This window comes from Pituophis catenifer, unplaced genomic scaffold, assembly GCF_029215685.1.
Source record: "Pituophis catenifer annectens isolate HBS135680 unplaced genomic scaffold, rPitCat1.0.hap2 SCAF_3, whole genome shotgun sequence".
Taxonomy (NCBI): Eukaryota; Metazoa; Chordata; class Lepidosauria; order Squamata; family Colubridae; genus Pituophis; species Pituophis catenifer.
In genome coordinates, this window is record NW_027256883.1 from 31,077,453 (window position 1) to 31,102,634 (window position 25,182).

At 37.4% G+C, this 25,182-nt stretch overlaps 1 protein-coding gene across 1 annotated transcript in view; it reads right to left on the minus strand.

Moving 5' to 3' along the window:
• The window catches only part of CNBD1 (cyclic nucleotide binding domain containing 1), a 135,981-nt gene that overhangs the window by 28,425 nt on the left and 82,374 nt on the right, over nt 1-25,182 (minus strand). Inside the window, exons 6-9 of the mRNA XM_070942246.1 lie at nt 23,362-23,496; nt 20,702-20,834; nt 2,237-2,346; nt 300-450 (exon numbers count right to left, since the gene is read on the minus strand). Coding sequence (XP_070798347.1) covers nt 300-450; nt 2,237-2,346; nt 20,702-20,834; nt 23,362-23,496 — 529 coding nt within the window. The remainder of the gene's footprint in view (nt 1-299; nt 451-2,236; nt 2,347-20,701; nt 20,835-23,361; nt 23,497-25,182) is intronic.

Genomic DNA, 25,182 nt, shown 5'->3' on the forward strand with positions numbered 1-25,182 from the left:
CTTTTGCTAGAAAATTATCTGGTATAGTAGGTGGTGGGAGCAGAGTGATACATGTGTCTCATATGGTGTTTTCTATGACTTACAATTAGTCTTAACAAGGATTTCAGCATTAGACCATGGGGCCATTTTGAAGTAATATTTAAATCCACTGAAGGGTACATCTCTCCTCTATGTTGTAATATGGTGCTCTCTGACTTTCAATTAGAACAGACAGTCTTATACATGAAATCCTCATCTAATGTAATGGGAAGGGAAGGGAAGGGAATGGGAGAGGAGGGGAGGGGAGTGATGATATTTACCAAGCACATCTGTAGCATTAATAACTCCCAGTTCAACAGGAGTTGCTGCTTTCAGTGTATATGTAGATGGTGTCTGAAGAAGAACACTTGTTTCTCCAAAGGATTGGTGTCGATGTAACTGGCCAATGAAAACTTGCCTCATTTGCTTAGCCTGTTTAAAAATATAAACCCAAGTAATTTTTTGTTGGTTCATGTCTAAAAATGGAGAAGATTTGGAAGACAGACAGGAAAATATGCATGTAAACTGCAGACACAATCCATCATTACAATATTCAGGTTAATGCTATTTCACATGTACTTCAATAAAATCCAAGTTTCATTCAGAGCATGAAAGGCAGTGGTTAGGAGCATGAGTTCATTGCCATAGATATATGCCTATATGTAGACATCCAATTTTGATTTATGTGCAAAAATCAACAGAATCATAGAATAATAGAGTTGGAAGGAACTTTAGAGGTCTTCTAGTCAAACTCCCAGATCAAGCAGGAAACCCTATACCATTTTAGACAAATGATAGTTCAATCTCTTCTTAAAAACCACCAATGTTGGAGCACCAACAACTTCTCAAGGCACATTGTTCCACTGATTAATTGTGTGTACTGTCAGGAAATTTATCCTTGGTTCTAGGTTGGTTCCCTCCTTGATTAGTTTCCATCCATTGCTTCTTGTCCTTCTCCAGGTGCTTTGTAGAATAGATTGACCTCCCTTTTCTTTGTAGCAGCCCCTTAGATATTGTAATATCCCTATCATGCCACCCCTAGTCCTTCTTTTCATTAAACAATTCTTGCAATCATTCTTCATGTGTTTTAGCTTCCAGTCCCCTCATCATCTTTATGCTCTTCTCTGCACTCTTTCTAGAGCCTTGACATCTTTTTTAGTTGTGGTGACCAAACTGGATGCAATAGTCAAAGTCTGGTCTTACAAAGGCATTATAAACTATATATTATAAAGGTACTAACACATGATGTGATCTTGATTCTATCCTTTTATTAATGCAGCCTAGGACTGCATTGGCTTTTTTGGCAGCTCCCAAAATTTGAACTGATATCAGAATGGAAAGATGAGCAAGTAGAATGAAAGACTACTATCTTGTTCATTATTGTCCATACAGTTACAGTCCATCCAGTTCTCTTCATATTGAAGAATTCAACCCTTTTCTCCTTGGCATATATAAGTATACCAGATATTGAAGTTGAACTAAACTGTTGATTAGAATTGGGAAACTGTACACACCTCCCTTCTCTCTGTCCTTGATTAAACATCCTAATTCCGAAATACCAGAAGGCAAGGTCTGGATTGAATAGATTTTTGAGAGACCCACAATTTATTTTACAGATCATGATAAACCAAGCTGATTGTATTGTGCTTAGTAAGGTAAAGGTTGAGCTCCATATGTTTAGCACAGTCTAATGTTCACATAATCACCAAACGATGGTCCCAAAATCCTTTAGAGAGATAAAGCTCAAAGAACATATTAATATATCTATCATATGGTCACCAGGCAACAACTGATAGGTCAATTTCTATTCTTATCAGAATAATAATATTATATATCTGGGCTTTATTTTGTGAGAAGTAACATCACGACTGCATTAACACATTGTTCCTGAATATTTTTCATCAGAGGCAATGAAATATAGTTTCACGCTTTTAAGCAGTATTCTAAAAATGTTTTTTTTTCTCACAATGTTAAATGTCCACCTGTAAGAGATCTGTACAACTCAGAGCTATAATGAACTTGGTTCATACAAATTAGTAGGGTGTTATTTATTTCTTCATTTTTAAATATGTAACACCTATATTGTTCAATTCATAATTTCATAATGCCATCACATTTTTTTTATTCATAAAAAGGCTTCCTATTGAAAAGCTTATTCATAAATTCCCTATTCCAATGTGGTCAAAAGAATTTCCTAGAGGAAGATCTTGTTCCTTACCATTTTCCCCAAAGGTCGCTTTACAAGAGCTGGAATTATTCGGTAAGCATTGCCGTGTCCAGACTTAATGAATCCTACATATTTGCTTATTTCTCCTTCTTCCATAAACACTGCAACAAGAACAAGAACAATAAATCATTTCTCTGTATGTGTATATATGTGTGTGTGTGTGTGTGTGTGTTTGTGTGTGTGTGTATGTGTAAAGAGGTTTCCCACCATAATTTGAAACAAGTGAATGTTTGCAAGCTTGTGAGAACATATGGAACGATGTGAATACTATCAAAATGAAATAAGGATGAAGTGTATAAAATTGTCCCTAGCTCTAGACTACTATTATATCCCCCATTTCTACTATTGATAGAAACATGCTGCAAATTCTTCAATATATCTGGAATGCATTCTCTATACAGTTACTTAGAATACAAGTTTGCTATTTTTTTTAAAAAAAATTGATTTATATGCCGCCCTTCTCCAGAGACTCAGGCAGCTTACAATGCGTTATTGTAAGTATTTAGTGTTGGATATATCATTCCCATTTATGAAATTGTTACTTTGGTGGTACAGAATAGGGGAGAGAATCACCCAGGGCTGTCCATGTTAAATAGCCAGAGTTTTGTTTCCAGTGGTTCTAGAAAGTCCTATGCCTTATGTGGTGGCTCAGTGGCTAAGACGCTGAGCTTGTCAATCAAAAAGTTGGCAGTTCAGCGGTTCGAATCCCTAGTGTCATGTAATGGGGTGAGCTCCTGTTACTTGTCCCAGGTTCTGCCAACCTAGCAGTTCGAAAGCACATAAAAAAAACTTTGGTAGGAAGGTAACAGCATTCCGTGCGCCTTTGATGTTTAATCATGCTGGCCACATGACCACAGAGATGTCTTTGGACAGCACTGGCTTTTCAGCTTTGAAACGTAGATGAGTACCACCCCCTAGAGTTGGGAACGACCAGCACATATGTGCAAGGGGAACTTTTACCTATATATATATATATATATATATATATATATATATATATATATATATATATATATATATATATATATATATATATATATATATATATATATGTCTTTGGTTATTCGGGTTTTCTCCCGCGTAAAATTGGAGGTTTCTTGGCGACGTTTCGACGAAGTCTCATTCGTCAGAAAAGAGGAACCAACTTCTTCCCTGGTCCAACACCTTAAAGCCACAGGACATGATATTGACTTTAAAAAGACCAGAACTATCGCCAAAACTGAACACTTTAACAACAGAATAATCAGAGAAGCCATCGAGATAGAAAAACGCCCACACAGCATGAACAAACGAGATGATACCTCCCGCCTACCAGCCATTTGGAAACCCGCCCTTATTGACAAACGAGTCCCTAACATGACGAATGACACCAGACCCACACTCACGAGAGCCACACAGGATGTCACCACCACACATCCACGCAGAAAGCAGACTCAAACCCACACTGATAATGAGCCACGACCAAGGACTGGAAGCCAGACCACAGCTGCATCATTAGCCACTTTAAACCCCTCCAATCCATACATGAAGCAGACTGACACCCACCATGAGGAGCTTGCACGGCCACAAACACGAAGCCAAACAACAACAACACAGCTCACCACCTCAAATCCCCCTGCAACTCAGACTAAGCTGAGCACAACCAAGCCCCCACCCAAACAGAACACACCCCCAGCCAATCAGAGCACAACCAAGCCCCCATCCAATCAGAGCACAGCCAAGCCCCTAACCAATCAGAACACACGTCCACCCAATCAGAACACAGCCAAGTTCCCACCCAATCAGCTCACACCCCCACTAGCAGTTAAAAGGAAGAGACAGCTGCGATCTCACATTGCTCCTGGAAGCACGAAGCCGAGAACACCAGCCTGAAGATGACGAATGAGACTTCGTCGAAACGTCGCCAAGAAACCTCCAATTTTACACGGGAGAAAACCCGAATAACCAAAGACCTACATACAAACACCCGCGAAAACCTCAGAAAATATATATATATATATATATATATATATATATATATATATATATATATATATATATATATATATATATATATATATATATATATATATATGTAAACAGATGCCTGTTGCTCATGTATCTCTCTCCCTGCTATTGTCTTTTATTCTGTTTTTGCCAATTAAATGTGCTTCTTACTGTTTGATTATATTTAATAACTGTTCCATTCCAGAGACAAAACATTTGGGGAAAACTGAAATATTATTTTCTCCTATGAACCAAGATGATTTGGTAGTACCAAGAGTAGTCCTTAAATTTTCCAGAATAAATCTTCTGGAAGAAAAAGTGGTTTCTGGTTTCAGGGCCAAGCCAAAATCAAAACATTGTAACACTCCACTTTGTCCATTGCTCTTTGTATCAACCTTAACTAAATCAAGTAGGAAGAAAGGATTGCTTTTTGACACAAAAATGGCTTAATGAAATTACTACATGAAATAAATCACATATCTGCTATAATGAAAACAGGGAGACAAGCACTATACTGTTCATTACAGAAGTCTATATGGAAACCAAGGGGAAGAAGCCATAGAACATTAAGCAGACTGCACAGCTGTGAAGAACACAGGTTCCGTGGAACAGGAGTAGTGTAAAGTCATTGATGTACAAATACAAGAGCAAAGCTCTATTGAAGTCAGAGAAGCTATGAAACTGATTTTTCTACACCAGCTGGATTGCTCAGCTTGAGTTGGCACCTAACATTTTTCCACTGCTGGAAAAAAAAATAGCAATAATAAATGCAGATGCTTTCCAAATGTAATGTTGCCATTATATGCTCCTTTGTGACTGTTCATTGATGAAAAATGGCTAGGGACTAAAAACCACTCATTATTTAACCCACATTTATTGGCAATTGACAATAAAACACTGATAGTACTGTAAATGCTAAGGTGACATTAAGGCTCAAGTAGATTTTTTTTTTGGTAAGAAATAACTTCATCAGGGATTCTACATTGAACTAACACCATGACTTTCATATAATAGAAGAACACACCCAAAGGCTGATGATAATATTTAATAATAAACATTTTGAGGAACACATTCTTCCCATCTGATAATTACATAAAGAACAGTGTGCTTGCTATGTGTTATTGAGTTTAACCAAAATCCTATTTTTTCAGATATTATATATTCTCTTTTATATTGAATCGGAATTGGAAAGGGGAATGGGGACTAGGAAAGATCTCTCTTAAATTAAATTTCATTTCACAACGAAAGAGTTCTTATGATGTTGCAGAATGCTGTACATGTATCAGGAACTTTATCTTAATAACAATAAAAATTCAGAAACATGTAAAAATGAAGTTGAGTTATTCACATATTCTTCATCATTGCTTTGAGAAAATATTCAAACTAGTTGCTACCATCTAATTGCTACAAGATTTGTAAAAACTGCCTCTTTCTTCAGATAGGCCATTAAACAGAAGAAAAGGAACATTGGTCTCATAGACCTACCGGTAATACAGTCCAGCAGGACATGCCCTTTGGTCTACTAATATCTCCCTGAAGTCACTATACAAAGATCCATGCTTTCTGAGCTACCATTGAGGAATATATGGATACACTGTTTCTTTGAGGCCTTCTTTTTCCTTATTCTGAATGTTCTTTAGGAATGATACACATTAAACAAAACCAGCACTTGTGAATCTATGATTAAAGAGCCTTTGCAAAGAGAACATCTTCAACAATTAACAGTCCAGCATTTTATCAAATTGCCTTTTCCAAATTTTGATTCACTTAGGTGTAACCAACATCTAGGGGAAAGTCACTCAAGCCAGGTGATTTTGAGGTGGTTCCTGCTTAAATGTCAGTGCAAAGTATGGTAATTGATTTATACTGTTGATTACCCAGAAAATCCAGTGAACTAATCATCATCCTAGTTATATCAGATAGCATAGAGATAACTCACAGAAAAACATGGACAATGTGCTGCAAAAGCTAAAAGAAGAAGGCAATGATATATTTAGACCACATAATAATATGGATATTATTATTAAACTTTCATAAACTTACATAAACATATATATATATATATATATATGTATGTATGTATGTATGTATGTATGTATATGTGTGTGTGTATGTATGTATGTATGTATGTATGTATGTATGTATGTATATATATATATATATATATATATATATATATATATATATATATATATATATATATATATATATATATATATATATATATATATATAAACCAGGGCAGTAGAACATCTTAGCTTACATAGGTAAAACCTGGCTAGAAAGAATATGCACATAAAACCCTACGAAAAATAAAAAGAAACATTGTACCTTTACAGGGAGGATACCTGAGAAGAGGGTGTGGCTCACTGATGACGCCTTATGAGGCAGAAATAGCTATCTGAGTCTCCCAAATAGCAGCACAGAGTTGCTGTTTGTCAGCAAGATACAAAAAGCCCAGAAACTTGTGAATGAGATTTCACAGAACCAGGGCAGTAGAACATCTTAGCTTACGTAGGTAAAACCTGGCTAGAAAGAATATGCACATATATATATAGATATAGATATATATGTAGAATATGTATATGTATATGTATATGTATATGTATATGTATATGTATATGTATATGTATATGTATATGTATATGTATATGTATATATATGTAGGTCTTTGGTTATTCGGGTCTTCTCCCACGTAGAATTGGAAGTGTCTTGGCGACGTTTCGACAAAGTCTCATTCGCCATCTTCAGGCTGGTGTTCTCGGCTTCGTGCTCCTGGAAGCACGAAGCCGAGAACACCAGCCTGAAGATGACGAATGAGACTTCGTCAAAACGTCGCCAAGACATTTCCAATTCTACGTGGGAGAAGACCCGAATAACCAAAGACCTACATACAAACACCCGCGAAAACCTGAGAAAACATATATATATATATATATATATATATATATATGTTTTCTCAGGTTTTCGCGGGTGTTTGTATGTAGGTCTTTGGTTATTCGGGTCTTCTCCCACGTAAAATTGGAAGTGTCTCGGCGACGTTTCGACGAAGTCTCATTCGTCATCTTCAGGCTGGTGTTCTCGGCTTCGTGCTTCCAGGAGCAATGTGAGATCGCAGCTGTCTCTTCCTTTTAACTGCTAGTGGAGGTGTGAGCTGATTGGGTGGGAACTTGGCTGTGTTCTGATTGGGTGGAGGTGTGTTCTGATTGGTTAGGGGCTTGGCTGTGCTCTGATTGGCTGGGGTTGTGTTCTGTTTGGGTGGGGGCTTGGTTGTGCTCAGCTTAGTCTGAGTTGCAGGGGGATTTGAGCTGGTGAGCTGCGTTGTTGTTGTTTGGCTTCGTGTTTGTGGCCGTGCGAGCTCTTCATGGTGGGTGTCAGTCTGCTTCATGTATGGATTGGAGGGGTTTAAAGTGGCTAATGATGCAGCTGCGGTCTGGCTTCTGGTCCTTAGCTTACGTAGGTAAAACCTGGCTAGAAAGAATATGCACATATATATATAGATATAGATATATATGTAGAATATGTATATGTATATGTATATGTATATGTATATGTATATGTATATGTATATGTATATGTATATATATGTAGGTCTTTGGTTATTCGGGTCTTCTCCCACGTAGAATTGGAAGTGTCTTGGCGACGTTTCGACAAAGTCTCATTCGCCATCTTCAGGCTGGTGAAGCCAGAAGCCTGACCAGAAGCCAGACCGCAGCTGCATCATTAGCCACTTTAAACCCCTCCAATCCATACATGAAGCAGACTGACACCCACCATGAAGAGCTCGCACGGCCACAAACACGAAGCCAAACAACAACAACGCAGCTCACCAGCTCAAATCCCCCTGCAACTCAGACTAAGCTGAGCACAACCAAGCCCCCACCCAAACAGAACACAACCCCAGCCAATCAGAGCACAGCCAAGCCCCTAACCAATCAGAACACACCTCCACCCAATCAGAACACAGCCAAGTTCCCACCCAATCAGCTCACACCTCCACTAGCAGTTAAAAGGAAGAGACAGCTGCGATCTCACATTGCTCCTGGAAGCACGAAGCCGAGAACACCAGCCTGAAGATGACGAATGAGACTTCGTCGAAACGTCGCCGAGACACTTCCAATTTTACGTGGGAGAAGACCCGAATAACCAAAGACCTACATATATATATATATATATATATATATATATATATATATATATATATATATATATATATATATATATGATAACACATGTCAGCATAAATTTTTTGCCTTCAAATATAATGTACTGTACGGTTGTGAAATCTGGACCACTGGGAGAGGGGAATAGATGCATCCAAATTATGCATTTGGAAATGATTTTTAGAGTATTGTAGACTTCAACAAGAACCAGTCAACCAATACTGAACTAGATTGACTGCTTCCTTAAGGCAATGATTAGCAAACAGAAACTTGGGACATATGATGTCTTCAGGTGATGGACTAAAAAAACAACTATGTTTGGCAGGATTTAAAAAATAGGAGAAAATAACTTGGAAGAGATCAAGTAGTCTTCTCCTTGGAAAAGCTACTGATTATTATAGAGATAGAAAGTTGTCCATGCCTATCAGGCCTAATGCAACATTTAAATGACTAAATCCTGTTTGTTTGTTTGTTTGTTTGTTTGTTTGTTTGTTTGTTTGTTTGTTTGTTTCAGCATAGTGATGTTGAACTGATTACTTAATAGTAAAATCTCCATTGTATCGTTACTTAACATACACATATACAGAACACATTTAACAATAATTAAAATATCATATATATTTTTTTTACTTTTTTTGGCAAGAAATTGAATCCTGAAAGAATTTTTAAAAAAGAAACTAAAAGGCAACAAAGTATAATATGTCAGTGATGCAATTGGTGTGTTTTTCATATCATATAATACAATGCAAATTTGGAGAAGTAGCCAAATTAGCTTCACAGGACTGAATGTTTCCTGTAAGTATATGAACAGAAGGAAGAGGCCTCACTGGGGACGTATTGGAAGAACCATTGTGATTTGCAAACCATAATTTATGCCTTAACATTTCATTGAAGTCAGCCAGGCAATTATGGTTTACTTAATAAACTCTGAGTGACTCATACCATGTCTTCACTCACTGTAGATCCAGGGCACTGCATATATTGGCTTGAAGACAGTATAGCCTTTATAAAGTGAAATTAAGTCTTCATTATGAAGACATTACAATGTATTAAGGAGCATTTAACAAATTAGGGCTTATTTCACAGCAAGCAGACTCCATAGGAAATATAGGACAGATCATCCTGGAGAAGGTCAATCTACGTACTCAAGCCCAACTTGATGGCGCAAAATTGGTAAATTAAAATTTCAGGTGGAGAAGGCATCTGTATTTTTCTCAGAAATGCCCTCTACAATTGCAGTCCAATTCTGGGAAAAGACTATTTTTAAGTAGTTGCAGACAGGTGTTGCCAAACTAACATCAAATGTGGCTGTATGCTTGGTAAAGTAATTTCTAAATGCAACTGTCATATCTTTACAATTTGTAGTGACTGTATAAAGGGAACAAAGAATATTATTTATAGAGTTTTAGTGCTTTATTACTACATCAGTCTTTGTAAGCTGAACCCTGTCACATAAAACCCTGGTTTTATGTCCTGGTTACAGCTACCCAAAATCACAGGTCCTTCAGATTTGGAGGACACAGACATCCATAAAGTCTATAAAAGGGTCAGCATGCAACATGGGGAGATATGGAGTAAGTTCACATGCCTTTATTAGCCAAGCTTTATAGTTCAATGCATTATGCAAGTACAGCTCATATCTCTTTGTTCAGCTCCTCTATCAAGGTTGCTTTCAGATAAAATTAACTCAGTGCCAATGGAGGTAGCTGCATATAAACCAAGGTACATTTCAGATATTTGGAAGACAGGTTTTTCTTCTCGAGCCAAAACTCAGTGATAAGTCCTCTATTTATTTATTTATTTATTTGAACAAAGGACTGCCTGCTGGGAAATTTAGCGATGAATTTTGTTGGCGTGGTGAATGTTGCCACTTATGTAAAACCTAATGTTTAAACCACAACATGGATGGAGATTGAGAAGTATTGATTGCATTTAGAGTCATGTCTATCTAAAAAAAATATTTCAATAGAAGAGAATATCTGTACCTCAGGACTGACCTGTGGGGTTCTTGGTGCTCTCTAAGCTTGTTTTTTTGTATTTTTTTGTATTTTTTTTTTTTTTGCAGATTTTTCATTACCAAATTAGTAACATCATCACTGTGAGTTCATCAGCAAATATGCAGTGATTATGTTACCAAGTTTAGTAACAAAATGCCTGCAAGCAAGCAATCAAGCTTAAAAAATATATTTTCAACAATGGCAGCAGTGTGACAATTTGCTGGTTGCTGCAAATTAGCAGTTTACTAGTTCCATCTACTGTGCAAGAGAGATGGAATAATTGCCAGGAAATACTTCTTAATAGATTTCCTCATATTTCACTTCATTTTTTTCCCCTGTGGTTTGTTTCTAAAATATTCTTTTACTATATACTGTGTCCAACAGAATTGTATATGATCATTTAGATTGGAACTATCCACCAGTTTTAGATACTGGACTATATACCTGAATGCTCTAACTTTTCTATACCCTGAGAAGTTTCAGCGATACCAAATTATATTCAGAAAAATTGGTTTGTAATGTATTTGCCTTCAAAAGCGCTGGACCAGGACATGGGATTTTGTGAATCACTTAATTTTACTTAAGTGATGACTAAGCTTTCTACTGACTCTGTGCACAAGAACGAGTTTCCGTACCTTCAAACCACAGATTCATACGTATATATGAGAAGCATCAAAGTAGTCAACAGGTAGATGAATACCCTTTCTGAATAATAAAGAAAAAGGGACAGGATTTGCATTTCATAGAATTAAGAATTCCAGCTGCTTCAAAGTGGAGAATTCATGGTTATTATAGCTTATCGTGAAAATAAGAGACAGGAGTAAAATTGTTTAAATGGCTTTTTACATGTAAAAGCCAACAGGGAGCAAATATGAGTGTTGTAACATTTAGCTATCAACTGAGGGAATATGTAATCAGTCCGCATGCCTGAACATATCAAGGGTAATATCCTTGCCACCAAGATTCACTTTCTTTTTATTATATCAATATAAAAGAATTTTAGTTGTAGCCAAAAAAAAGGGGGGGGAGAGTAGTTTGGCTGCATTTAAATTTAGTGTTTCACCTTCAAAGTATATACTTTGAAAATTGTATATCATAGTTCCTGTGATGAAAACACAACTGAGGGGTACTGTAATATAGTTAAGGCTAAGAACCAAGGGAGTGTCCCTACTACTGCCTTCTTCCAGTGTCAAGGTGTGCTGGAGACATAGATGATGATGATGATGATGATGATGATGATGATGATGATGATGATGTATGATCTCTGTTGATGTCTTTGAATATAAGAAACTCTAGATGACCTAAGTTATTTGGTGGCCACTAAGAGGCAGCATGATCAAAACTGACTTCAATAAGCTCACTCAGAGATAATACAAGGGTGCCTTTGTGATTATCAGATTATTAATGTAGCTCAGGAGTATTTGTACAATAGGAATTTTGATAATGTAGAAGATTCTCACAGGGACCGGGCTCACAAGTCATGTGTTTATTTATTTACTAACCAAATTATGTGGCCACCTATTTCTGGAGAGTGAATTTAGCCACCCTGAGTCTTCAGAGAGGGGTGGCATACAAATTGAATAAATAAATAAATAAATAAATAAATAAATAAATAAATAAATAAATAAATAAATAACAATCAGATAAAGACAACAAATAAAAACAAAAATGTATAATGTATAATCCATATTAAGAAACACCACAAAAGCTAGAAATGCAAACTCTAGGCAAGAGAGGATAAAAATGGCCATCTCATCAGTGTAGTCTCTGTTTGCCTGAGAGGTCCAGGGAGCCTGAGAACATAGGCAGGTTTCAAGGGCTTTTTAATTAACAAAAAGTATGGAGCCAATCTAATTTGGGGAAGAAGAATATTCCATAAAACAGACGCCATCTCCTAGGACCCACCAAATGAAAGTCCCTGTTAGTACCTGCAATCAGGGGTGGGCTTCAAAAATTTTAGCAAACCACTGCCTGGTTGCTGGGTGGGCATGGCCATGGTGGGTGTGGCCTAGTCGGCCTCCTGCACAATGGCGGTGGGGTGTTTTTTCTCTCCCCGGGCTTCGGAGGCTTTCCTTAAGCCTTCGGGAGGGTGAAAACAGCCTTACCAGGCTCCGGAGGCCCTCTGGAGGCCAGAAACGGGCCTGTTTCCAGCCTTCCCAAATTTCCAGTAGGCCTGTTTTTTGCCCTCCCCGAGCCTCTGCATATGCCCTTACCTGCATCCAAAATGGGCTGCCTGGCAATTCCTGGGAGGGGCAGGGTGGGGTGGGCGGGACCAGCCAGGATTGGGATTTGGGGGTTCTCCGAACTGCACAGAATCTTAGCTAGAGGTTCTCCCAAACCCCTGTGAACCCCCAGCAGCCCATCCCTGCCTGCAATATACCTACTCTGCAAGATCTCATGTAATTATTTGCTTTGTCAAGATTTCTTAAATCTTAGCTGCAGTTTCATGGCTTCACACAACCTGACTGACTGACTTGACTGACTGATTATGTGCCAACTCTTAGAAAGCATAAATTATTTGCATGACAATCTGTTCCCAAAAGCAGTCTTACATGATAATGAAAAGACTGAAGATTTTCATGGTGAAGAGCGGGGAAGGGGGAACCAAGTACCATGTTTAATTGTGTAGCAAAAGAACATACAATGCACAAAAATGCATCAATGAGCAGTAAGTTTGGAAAAATCTACAGCAGTTTGCAGATATTCAAAGCTGAGTTTTTACAATTTATACTTGATGAGTCAGATATTCAATAATCAGTTTAATCAATTACATTTTTCAGAAGCTTGTCTTAGTGTTATTTGAACTGTCTTTATGGACATCTTAAAAATTTTTTAAAATCCTCACTAGTTGCTTTTTTTTAATATACCATTTTACATTCAGTCCCCTGCATATGCCATGTTATTGTGAATAGTATTTCTTTTAAGATAGTTAATAGTCAATAAATAAAACAAATAAAAATCACTGAGCCTTGTCTTAATGAAAATATTATATTTTGAGGCGATCCACATGAAAACTATTTCCAAAGAAAATTGGACATTTTCTTTATGAAATATGTTGCAGATATTGTTTCTGTGTTTTGTATCACTATACATTCTGTTCACTGTGTGTAGGAAATTATACACTGCAATCATTAATGAAATACAATGGCATTCTAGAATATAAAAAAAAAGTCATGAATGAAAAGAAAATCCATAGCAATAGAAAGGAGACAAGAATTAATATTTACAAAAATAATAGTTAATATTTTTAACCAAAACATCATACTACATTCTAAGATACCATAATCTACTGAAATGAAATGCAATCCTCACTCGATCCCCCACTCCCAACACACAAAAGTAACTCAGTAGAGACTTTTAAGAACTTTTCAAAATATTTCATGGTAACAACAGTGATCAGCATATGCTATTTGCCTCAATTTTAAATAAGATGGCTGATTTGTATGTGGGGGGTAGGGGACGGACTCACATGCCTATTTATTTTGCAAGAATAAAATTGGCACTGCAAATCAAGCCACTGTGGTTTAATGATTTGAGATGCTATATCAGTCATTGTGGGACTTGGGTTTTCTTCCTAATTTCCTAATTTCATACCAGCTTGTCCTGGCAAAAGTTATCACCATCAAAGCCCTATATGGCTAGAGGCTTTATTTTCCAAGGGCGCACTATTTTCTGCATTAATTGCTTATATAATTACCATCTCATAGTGTCAATCTTCCTAGGTAAACTAGAAGAAACACAACTAGATGAGCTAATTCTATTTTATTATAAGGCTACATTAATGGAATTGTGCAAATCTGTAAGTACAAATCTCCTGCCAGTTTTAACTTCCTGATCCATTATGGTGGTCCTTTTTATATTTCTTTTTCTAACTGTTAAGCTACTGGAGGCTTCTCCTTCTCTTATCTGATTGTGTATTAGACAGACTCCTTCAATGTCCTTCATTGTCCTTCAATGTCCCACTTTTGCCAATTTTCACATACATTACATAAAGGTAAAGGTAAAGATTCCCCTCACACATATGTACCAGTGGTGGGTTCCTGGTTCAGCCTGGTTCGGCCGAGCCGGTAGCGGTGACGATATGACATCACCAAACCGGTTCTCTTTGTTCGGGAGCTGGCCCCCCACCCCCCCCGCCCCCCCACCCCCCGTGTTATTCTTACCTTTTATTTGGCCCCACCCCCAATCTATTGCTGCCTCCTGAGTCCCAGCTGATCGGCTAGAAGGAAAAAAACTGTTTAAACTCTTGCCACAGGGCTTCAAAGGGCCACCCTACAGCTGATCAGTGTTAAAAGGCAGTGTGGTGGTAGACCGGTGCCTCTAAAAACAAATGAGTAGACCGGTGCCTCCAAAAATAAATGGGTAGACCAGTGCCTCCAAAAACAAATGAGTAGACCGGTGCCTCCCAAAACAAATGAGTAGACTGATGTCGCCAAAAACAAATGAGTAGACTGGTGCCTCCAAAAACAAATGAGTAGACCGGTACAGCTCTGCAAGCAGTTAAAAGCCTGGTAGACCAGTATCTCTGCTAAATCCTAAAGAATTGTCACATGATCATCAAGCCACACCCACAAAATAAGCCACATCCACAGAACCAGTAGTAAAATATTTTAGAACCCACCTCTGATATGTGCTAGTCATTCCCAACTCTAGGGGGTGGTGCTCATCTCCGTTTCAAAGCTGAAGAGCCAGTGCTGTCCGAAGACATCACTGTGGTCATGTGGCCAGCAGGACTAAATGCCTATTGGTTAATCTTTAGTGAGATTCACAGCCTTTGAGGCTGGTTAATAGCTCAGCAGCTCGAGTCCTAACCAAGGACCTAGGAACTGTTAAGGTATCGTCGGAGGATGTAAGCTGTTCCGAGTAAGGTGGTTTTTTGTAGAGTCAAAATGTTCAAGTCCGGCAAATTTAGAATTTCTAAATAGCGGGGTAGCCCTTTGGGTATTGCTCCGAGGGCTCCAATTACAATCGGGACAACACACGATTTCTTTTTCCACAGTCGCTCAACTTCAATTTGTAAGTCCCGGTACTTTGTGATTTTTTCTTGCTGCTTATCTTCAATTCGTGCATCACCAGGTATTGCAATGTCAATGAACCATACTTTTTTCTTTTCAACTATTGTTATGTCAGGTGTGTTGTGGACCAAGTGCCTGTCAGTCTGAATCCTAAAGTCCCACAAGATCTTGAGTTTCTCATTTTCTAAAACTTTCTCAACCTGATGTTCCCAGTGGTTTTTGCTGTACTCAAATCCAAACTTCTGGCACAATTTCCAGTGAATGATTTTAGCAACACGGTCATGGCGTTGTAGGTAGTCAGTTTGTGAAATTTTGCTGCACCCACTGATCAGGTGGTCGACTGTCTCATCTTTCTCATTGCAGAGGCGGCATTTGCTGTTGGTGGTAACATGTTGAATTTTTGCCTTCATACAGTTTGTGGCTAGGGCTTGTTCTTGAGCTGCCAAAATAAAGCTTTCTGTTTCTTTTTTCAGTACTCTTGATCTTAACCAGTTCCAAGTTAGTTTCTGGTCAGCTTTGCCTTCAATACTTTTCAAGTATTGGCCATGCAGAGCTTTGTGTTTCCAATTTTCAGCTCGCTGCTCAATTACTTCTTTCTTATATTCTGCTTTTGTTTTAGTTGTCTTTAAAAGGCCTTCTTTATTTACTTCCTTAATCATTGGTTCTTCACTTTTCTGGATGTAATCATTCAAGCTGCATTTTTCTTCTTCCACAGTCTGCTTTATTTGTAGGAGTCCTCGACCACCCTCTGCTCTTGGTAAATATAATCGGTCAACATCACTTTTAGGGTGCAAGGCATGATTCATTGTCATAAGCTTCCTTGTTTTTCTGTCCAAATTGTCTAACTCCATCTGGGTCCAGTCAATTATTCCTGCAGAGTATCTAATCACAGGTATAGCCCAGGTATTTATGGCTTTTATGATGTTTCCTCCACTCAATTTGGACATTAATATCTTACAAATTCGCCGAATGTACTTGGCTGAAGTTAATTCCTTGACTTTATTATGCATTAAGTCAGAGGCTTCTAAAATCCCCAAGTACTTGTAGCCTTCTTCTGATTTTACTGCCTTTATCATTTCTTCATTTTCTAGTTCTATTCCATCCTCTTTTATGATCTTGCCTGCTTTGGTTGCTATTGTTGCACATTTGTCAATTCCAAACTGCATACCAATGTCTTGGCTGAATTCTTTTGTGTTTTCAATTAATAAATTCAGTTCAGCTTTTGTTTTACCAAACAGCTTCAAATCATCCATGTACATCAAGTGCGAGATTTTCAGTCCTTTCTTTGCAAGTTCGTATCCACAGTTCATCTTCTTCAAAATGATTGTCAGTGGTAGCATTGAGAGTATAAAAAGTAGGGGTGAAAGGGAATCGCCCTGGAAAATGCCTCGTTTAATTTCAACTTCACCCAGTTCTTCTTCATTAGCTATAAGTTTTGTTTTCCAGAGGTTCATTGAAGATTCCATGAATTTTTGTATGTTGCTGCTGATGCCTAAGATTTCCAGGAATTTCTTGATCCAGCTATGGGGAACTGAATCAAATGCTTTCTTATAGTCTATCCAAGCCATGAACAGGTTGCTTCGTCTTTTCTTTGAGTTCTTTAGGATTAGCTTGTCGATCAGCAATTGATCTTTTGTTCCTCTTGAGTTTTTGCAGCATCCTTTCTGTTCTACAGGAAGCAAGTTATTTCTTTCCAGGTATCCATAGATTTGGTTTGCAATGATACCAGTAAGAAGCTTGTATGTTGTTGGCAAGCAGGTGATTGGCCTATAGTTTCCAGGGTCCTTTCCTTTTTCTTTATCTTTTTGGATCAAAAATGTCCTTCCAGTTGTCATCCATCCATCATTTTCAGGTGTTTTTAGGATCTGGTTCATCTGGGTTGCCAATCTTTTGTGCAGACTTGTAAGTGCCTTTAACCAAAAGCCATGCAGCTCATCCGGTCCAGGTGCACTCCAGTTCTTCACTTTTCTTGACTGTCTTTGCACCATTGCTTTTGTTATTTTCACGTCTTCCATTTTATGCACTTTAATAGAGTCTTCAACCTGTTTGATCCATTTTGCATTTCTGTTGTGCTTCTTGTTGTTTTCCCACAAATTCTTCCAGAATTTCAGAGCTTTCTCTTTATCAGGCTTTTCATTTGTTGTTACTCCGTTTCCATTTTCTAAATTCTTATAAAACTGGTGCTGATTTGCTCTGAACTGTGAGTTTTCCTTGAACTGAGTTACTCGGTTTTCATACCTTTTAATCTTTTCAGCGATGGCAACAACCCTCTGCTTCAGCTCTTCAATTACTACTGCAATCTCCTTATTCCTTAGATCGTATCTTGCTTCCAGGCTGTTTTTGACCTGCTTGTTCTTTAGCTGACCTTGCCTTAGGTTCTTCAAGTTGCTCAAATCTCCACGTACTTTTTTGATCTTCAATTCTAACCAAATTTTCCACTTAGGCTTCCCCTTCGTGCCTCTTTGGTTCTTTTGTATTTTCAACCCCAGTTCTTTGGTGGTTATGACAGCTGCTGCATACATCAGTTGGTTAGTTTCGGCTAATGTAGTGGTTCAAATAGTTTGCACAGCCTCATTGACCTTTTTTAGTACATTTCTCAATTCTTTCCAGTTCACTTGGTTCAGCTTTGGCAAACGTGTTCTTTCATCATCTTCCATTTGGTGCTTTATTTTTCCAGCTAATTGAGCACTATCTGTTGGTGTTTGTTCTTTAGTGCTTCCTTGTTCTTTATCTTCATCCATTTCAGTATCCTCTTCTTCCCTTTCTTCCTCAATTTGCTTTTGAGTCTGGAAATCATTCTTGATGTTACTCTTCTTTGTTGTTGTACTCAGACCATTAATTGCTTTCTCTTCTATTGCTATTAATTCTTCTGTAGTGAAAAATTTGTGGTTTAGGATTACACGTTGTTGGTCCATTAACCTTTGTTCACTGGTGTCACAGTCCGTATGGTTCATCTTCCAAATCTGATACATTCTTTTTTGAAATCCATGTTTTGCTGGCTCAGACTGATAGTAAGCTTTCATAATAGAGGTGTTTTCTTCCCTGGTCCAGATTTTTCGCTTTTGGGGTTTTTCTTCCAGTATTATTATTATTATTATTATTATTATTATTATTATTATTATTATTATTAGTCATATTTCTATTCTGCCCACTCTCTGAGGACTCTGGGCAGCTTACACCAAAGACAGTATACTAAATAGCATATTGCCGCCAACAATCTGGGTCCTCATTTTACCCACCTCGGAAGGATGGAAGGCTGAGTCAACCTTGAGCCGGTGAGATTTGATCCGCTGATCTGCTGAACTTGCAGTCAGCTGAAGTAGCTGCAGTACTGCACTCTAACCACTGCGCCACCTTGGCTCATACAACAAGTTACAACAGCACCGAAAAAAGTGACTTATGATCATTTTTCACACATATGACCGTTGCAGCAGCATCCCCATGGTCATGTGATCAAAATTCAATGCTTGACAACTGACTCATATTTATGACGCCTGCAGTGTCCCAGGTCATGTCATCACCTTTTGTTGCCCTCTGACAAGCAAAGTCAATGGGGAAACCAGATTCACTTAACAACCGTATTACTGACTTAACAACTGCAGGGATTCATTTAACAACTCTGACAAGAAATATTGTAAAATGGAATAAATCTCAGTTAATACCTGTCTCACTTATCAACATAAATTTTGGGCTCAATTGCGATCGTACGTCGAGGACTACTTGTATTCTGCTGCTTCAGACTAGTTTTATTTTAGTGAGAGATTTCCACATTGTTACTGCATGTTTATGCAGTGGTCTGTCAAAAGTTTTTTGCATGACATTCAAGGGGAATGCAACATTTCAGTGTTTGGTAATGTGAGATCAGGAAATCCATTTTATTTGATATAACTATTTAATAATTTTATTAAATAATTTAATAACTATTAAATGTATATTCTGGGAAGCATACAACAACATACAAACACAATATAAAACAGAAAATTTAAAAATTCAGCATTGAGAATTAAAACATTAAAAATTTACAAAGAACCAGAAAAAAGGATGTCATTGTAAAATACTATGAAATTCATCAGACATTAATTTCTAATACTTATTTGAACAAGGACTTGCTTATCCTTAACAAATCTGTGTTCCAAAGTTAATGGAAGCAATTGAAAATTACGATTTTAATAAGATCAGCCAAAAGAGTAATTATATAAATTATTTGAACAACAAAAGTATTGTATGAAATTTAGCATTAAAAAAAATCCCTTTTATCAGCTAACACTGTTAAGTATTGGGAAACACACTGTGAGAAAATTAGATAATCAAGCTGAACAAGAGTCATGGCAAAAAAAAAAAAAGAATTATAAGCATTTTAAAATAATTAATTAAAGACATTTTTCACTTTTATCTTTCATTCTAGATTACAGAGTGGATACTTAGAATCCTTGTTCAGTCATATGAAAATGCCATATTTTATTTCTGCATACATACACAAATACAGAGAGAGATTGCTAAAGCTACAGATGATACCAAAAGAAAATTACTATGAAAAGGACAATTTTTATCTAATTCCTTCCATTTCCCCATAATCAATTCAAGAGAGCATAAAAGAGTGTTATTTCACTCCACATTTTTCATTCCTAACTCATTATTGATTGTGTGAGAAAAATTACATAATCAATTTATTTTTTCATGTAACTTATTATAACAATCACAAGGAGCAAGAATTAGATTCTGGATTACATATTTGGTAGCAAACCAACAGTTATAGGCATGTGCAGTTGTTTAAATATGATCTGGGACAGGCTTATTTGTCCAGTTTTCTACATTTTGGAGATTACCCCAAAGATACTTTATCAAGAGGCAACTGGACTTTCTGGTTTTCATTGAAGACGTTTTGCTTCTCATCCAAGAAGGTTCTTCAACTCTGGCAGAGCTGAAAAAGCTGTTTGGATGAGAAGCAAAACGTCTTCAAAGAAAAAACAGAAAATCCAGTTGCCTCTTGAACAAGCACCTTTGGGACAACCATGACCTGGATGACTGAGAATCTCCATAGAGATTCTGGAAATTAATAAATCCCAGGGATGTCATGTGGGAGAAATATTAGATTCATGGAGAATTGAATACGTTAATCTGAAATAGAAATTAAATTTAGTTTTTTGCATGACCTCTTCCATATAATGGAAGTGTATCCCATCCACTTTTTAAAGGTGCAGCCCCTTGTACGTTATTTTAAAGGTTCCTGTTTAGATCATGATTTTGATATGGATATCAATATGGATGCTGATATGCATATTAAATTATACTCACCATAGTCTGTTGGAAACTTCCTCCATTTTAACTGAGCAGTTAACTTAAATATAAATATCATCGGCCAGTTTTGATAAAATGGAGAGCCACGGATTACTTCTTCTTTGGCCTGCTGTTCATGTTTTGCTATTTCCTGAAAGAAAGTTTCAGTTTTAGAGAGCAGTAAAAGCAGTAATCCCAGTTGCAATGTATGGCTGTGAAAGTTGGACCATAAGAAAGACTGAGCACCAAAGAATTTAGGCCTTTGAATTATGATGCTGGAGAAGACTCCTGCGAGTCCCTTGGACTGCAAGGTGATCCAACTGGTCAGTCCTAGAGGAGATCAACCCTGACTTCTTTAGAAATCCAAATCCTGAAGATGAAACTCAAATACTTTGGCCACCTAATGAGAAGGAAGGACTCACTGGAGAAGAGCCTAATGCTGGGAAAGATTGAGGGCAAAAGAAGAAGGGGATGGCAGAGAACGAGGTGGCTGGATGGAGTCACTGAAGCAGTAGGTGTGAGCTTAAATGGACTCCAGAGGATAGTAGAGGACAGGAAGGCCTGGAGGAACATTGTCCAGGAGGTCACAATGGGTCAGACATGACTTCGCAACTAACAACAACAACAAAAGCAGTAATATCGTAAGAAAAAGAGAACAGATGTGAAGAACAGACAGGAAGGATTCCTAGAAGGAATCAAGTATGGGAATCACATTTAATGAGAATTCTAGTCAGCATAATTGTTATGACATTATAATTTAATAGTTTTATGAAATAATTTCATTCTAATCAATATATTAATATATATTGATTAGAATGAAGTTATTTAGATTGAATTGAATTAGAAAAGTAGCTGTGTGACACTGTATTTAGATATGTCCATTGATTATTGGATAACATAAGCCAGCCTCTCCCATGATTGATTGAAACATATAGACAGATAGAATCCTGCCTTCCTTCAAATGCATTAGATTACAAGTCTCAAAAACCCCATCAAACTATTTAGGAATTCTGGAAGTTGAAGTTCATATGTGAATAGTTATTGAGCAGCATTTTAATGGAATGCATCCATCATGACAGAAATAAATTGTAACTGATTTGATTTTTCCAGGTCTACCTCCAAACAGAGGGTTCTGCAATGTTAATCAAAAGGCAATTGCTCCAATTTAATACAAATGCACGTGAAGATGTATGTTAATAAGGAAACTGAAATGTAAATAATATTATAAAAAGTCCAGTCTGTACTTATTTAAGTCTGTATCTTGAAGCAATGATTTTTAATAATATTATTGGCAGCCATTGCTAGTTCCTTCTAAGGCAAAACCCATTCATAACTTTTATGAAACCCCTTTTATTAAACAAACAGTAAATTCCTCTCATTCACTTTCAGCAAAGTCTTTCAAGGGAGAATTTACAGTCCCAGATCTTACCTGGCTTGGAGAGCTGCCAGGCTGATATCTTCAAAATTTGGCAAGGAGTCTAGGAGAGTCACAAACCAATTAGGTGAACTAATTGTCTCCTGCAAACTCCAGTCCCCTTTCACTCCTCTTTTATTCCCTCTGGGAGGGACCATTCATTGTCCACCTGTGGCCTTACTCCCAAGTTGACCCTTGTTCTTTAGCTGTTCCCTTCGTCTGGCAACTCTGCGTATGCGCACACTGGGAACAGGCTCCAGCTGTTTGTCTGCCTCACTGATGTCTGACTCTGAAGACAGCTGATACCTGGCATTCGGCCCTGGCCCCCTCTCTGCCTCCGACGCAGAGCCCTCATCAGACCCTTCCCCAGACTCCAGGACTGGCCCATGTTCCTCCTCAACCTCCTCACTGTCCGAATCTGCAGCCAGCTCTGCTGACCCCTGGCGGGCCACAACTAATATGTTTGGGAAAGGCAGATATGTTAGTGATAAAGCCTTGGAATACAGGTTAATAGTAAAGGGAGAAGACACTGATTAAACTGGTTTAATGAAGCCTCTCTTGGAACTGAAAATGAATGAGCTCATTTATGCTGTGCGTTTTTAAAATGAGGCTCAGGGAAGCTTGCCCTTTACCAGTTTAATCAGAATTCTTTGGGTGAAAGTAATTGACTCTTTATCCAGCATTTTTTTCTAGTGGACGGAAGCCTGGAAAGTATGATAAAAGAATGTTTTAATTTTCACCACCTTATCAGTCATTCAAACATGTTCATTAGAGGGCTGCTTCATACAATACTTAGCATCCAATTTCTGACTACCAAAAATAGGAATGTAGCATCAATTGTCCAGAATCTGCACATGTCTCTCTTGGGGTGTTTAAGTACTTTATAAAATAATAATAAAAAATGGAATACAATATTTTAAGTATAAGAAGATGCATTTTAAATTTAAGGAGCTTATAACAGCTTAGTGGGTTTTTTATTGCTTTTTTCTTTTTCTGACTCTCTCTCCTTGTCTGTGGTTGAGGGGTGGAAAAGGAGAAAAGTGAGTGTCCAGCTGTTGCATTGTGCTTTGTTTCATGGGTTACACTCAGGATTTTATTCAAAGATGAAAATGCAAAACACGTTTAAACAAATAAGTAACTCTAAGAAGCCGTAGCATTCTGGACATTTGCAAAATGCTATGACCCTGTGCTGAAAACACTGGGAACAGAAGATCAGCAAGAATGGGAGATCCACAGGTTCTCCATTCTTATGCAAAATGCTTACCTCTTTTACCCTTAAGTAATTGATGGATGGAATTTTGATAAAATCACAGTTTTCCTCTGTAAGAACAGTAAGTACATCATGTTTCATCTTTAAAGGGAGTGGTACCAAAGTCCCAAAACAGCACCCTACACCAAACTTCCAAAATAATTAAAAAGAAATAATAGAAATTAATATTTAATATTCCTTTATGTTTTACACAATTATAAAAATATGCATCAGTATTATATACTTCTGCAACTTGTTGTAGGCAAAACAGTAACATATAACGTGGATGTTTATACTCGTGATGACAGCTGAAATTTTTAATAGTTGTATAAAATCACTGAAATGTTCCACAATAGTGATGAATGGATTGAAAAAAATCAAGGCAGCAGTGGGTTTAGTCATTGCTGCCACTGGAATTTCCCTCCTGAAAACAATAGAACACATCAGGGATGGATCCAAGACAACTTGCTGTGGGCAACCCACCACAGCGATCTCACTGCGGCCAACTCACTAGGGGACAATTTGCCATGGATAATTTACACAGGATAATTAGACGTGATAAATATTATCCACCACTGTTTCTTTGACATTATTTCCATTGACAAAAATGGAAATAATATCAAAGAAACAGTGGCGGATAACATTTATCGCATTGAGTTATCCCACTAGAATTGTCTGCAGCAAATTGTCCTGCAGTGAGTTGGCCGCAGTGACATGGCTGTGGAGAGATGGTTGTGACCAGCTGGCTGTGGTGAATTGTCCCATTCTGTCAGGGACTGCCTAATGAAAGATGATCCTGTCCATCCTATCTGGACTTCTAAAGGTAACCTATTTAAGGGCCTATTCTGATAAAGGAAAGAGTGATGAAGGCAGCCGCGTCCTATAGCTGCTTCCATATTAGAGGACACACTGTTCCCAAATGCATACAGTACTTATTTCCTTCTTGTTGACATTTCAGAAAACCCTGAAAACTCTGTATAGTACAATCTACATTGTCTGTAAGTGGAGAAGTATATAAATGCTATGAAATAAATAAATATTAAGGAAGTTGATTACCATTAGTCCATAAGTTAACGTTCTCAGCTCCCTGAAGCTAATTCCAGATGGGTGCAACTATAAACACTATTTGAAGAATGGAGTAGAAAATTACTTTCTTACTTTTGTCCATCTCAATATTTGCAATTTCCCCTCAGTTGTAAACATATTCCTACCAGAAGAAAGAAACTAAACCCACAGAACAAATCAGGCTGGTTTTTATTGTCCATCCCCAATTAGAAATGTATTCTTGAATAGTGACCTTTCTCAGAGAAGATTGCAGACATCCTTTTATAGCCAAATTCTCTACCATCAAATCAGTACACTTTCAAAACAAGAAGAGACAAAAATTCAAATGTTGCTGTTGCTTAGAATGTTAAATTCATTTAAAGCTGAATCATATCTCTAATATTTTTGTATAGAGTGTGCTCTTTTCTAATACTGAATTAATTTTCAGATTTTTAGTCTTTTGCCTGTGCCTTCTCATTCAGCTATATTATTTTATAAAGATGCAGACCTTGCCATTTAACTAAAATAGATTATATTGACTTCAAATATTTTGACTATTTGCCTATATGTCCATATGATTAATTCCATTAATAAATAGATGAAAAAGCTCTTTGCATAAGGTGGATGCATGCATGTGGATGATAGGTTGTAGTAATGTATCACGAACAGTCTTTCTCAAGGGATCTTTGAGATGTATAATAGAACTACTTATACTGAAATGAACTAATATCATTTGCCCTCAAGGAATACAAAATTAATTTCTAATAAGAAACAAGAAAGTTCAGTGGACAT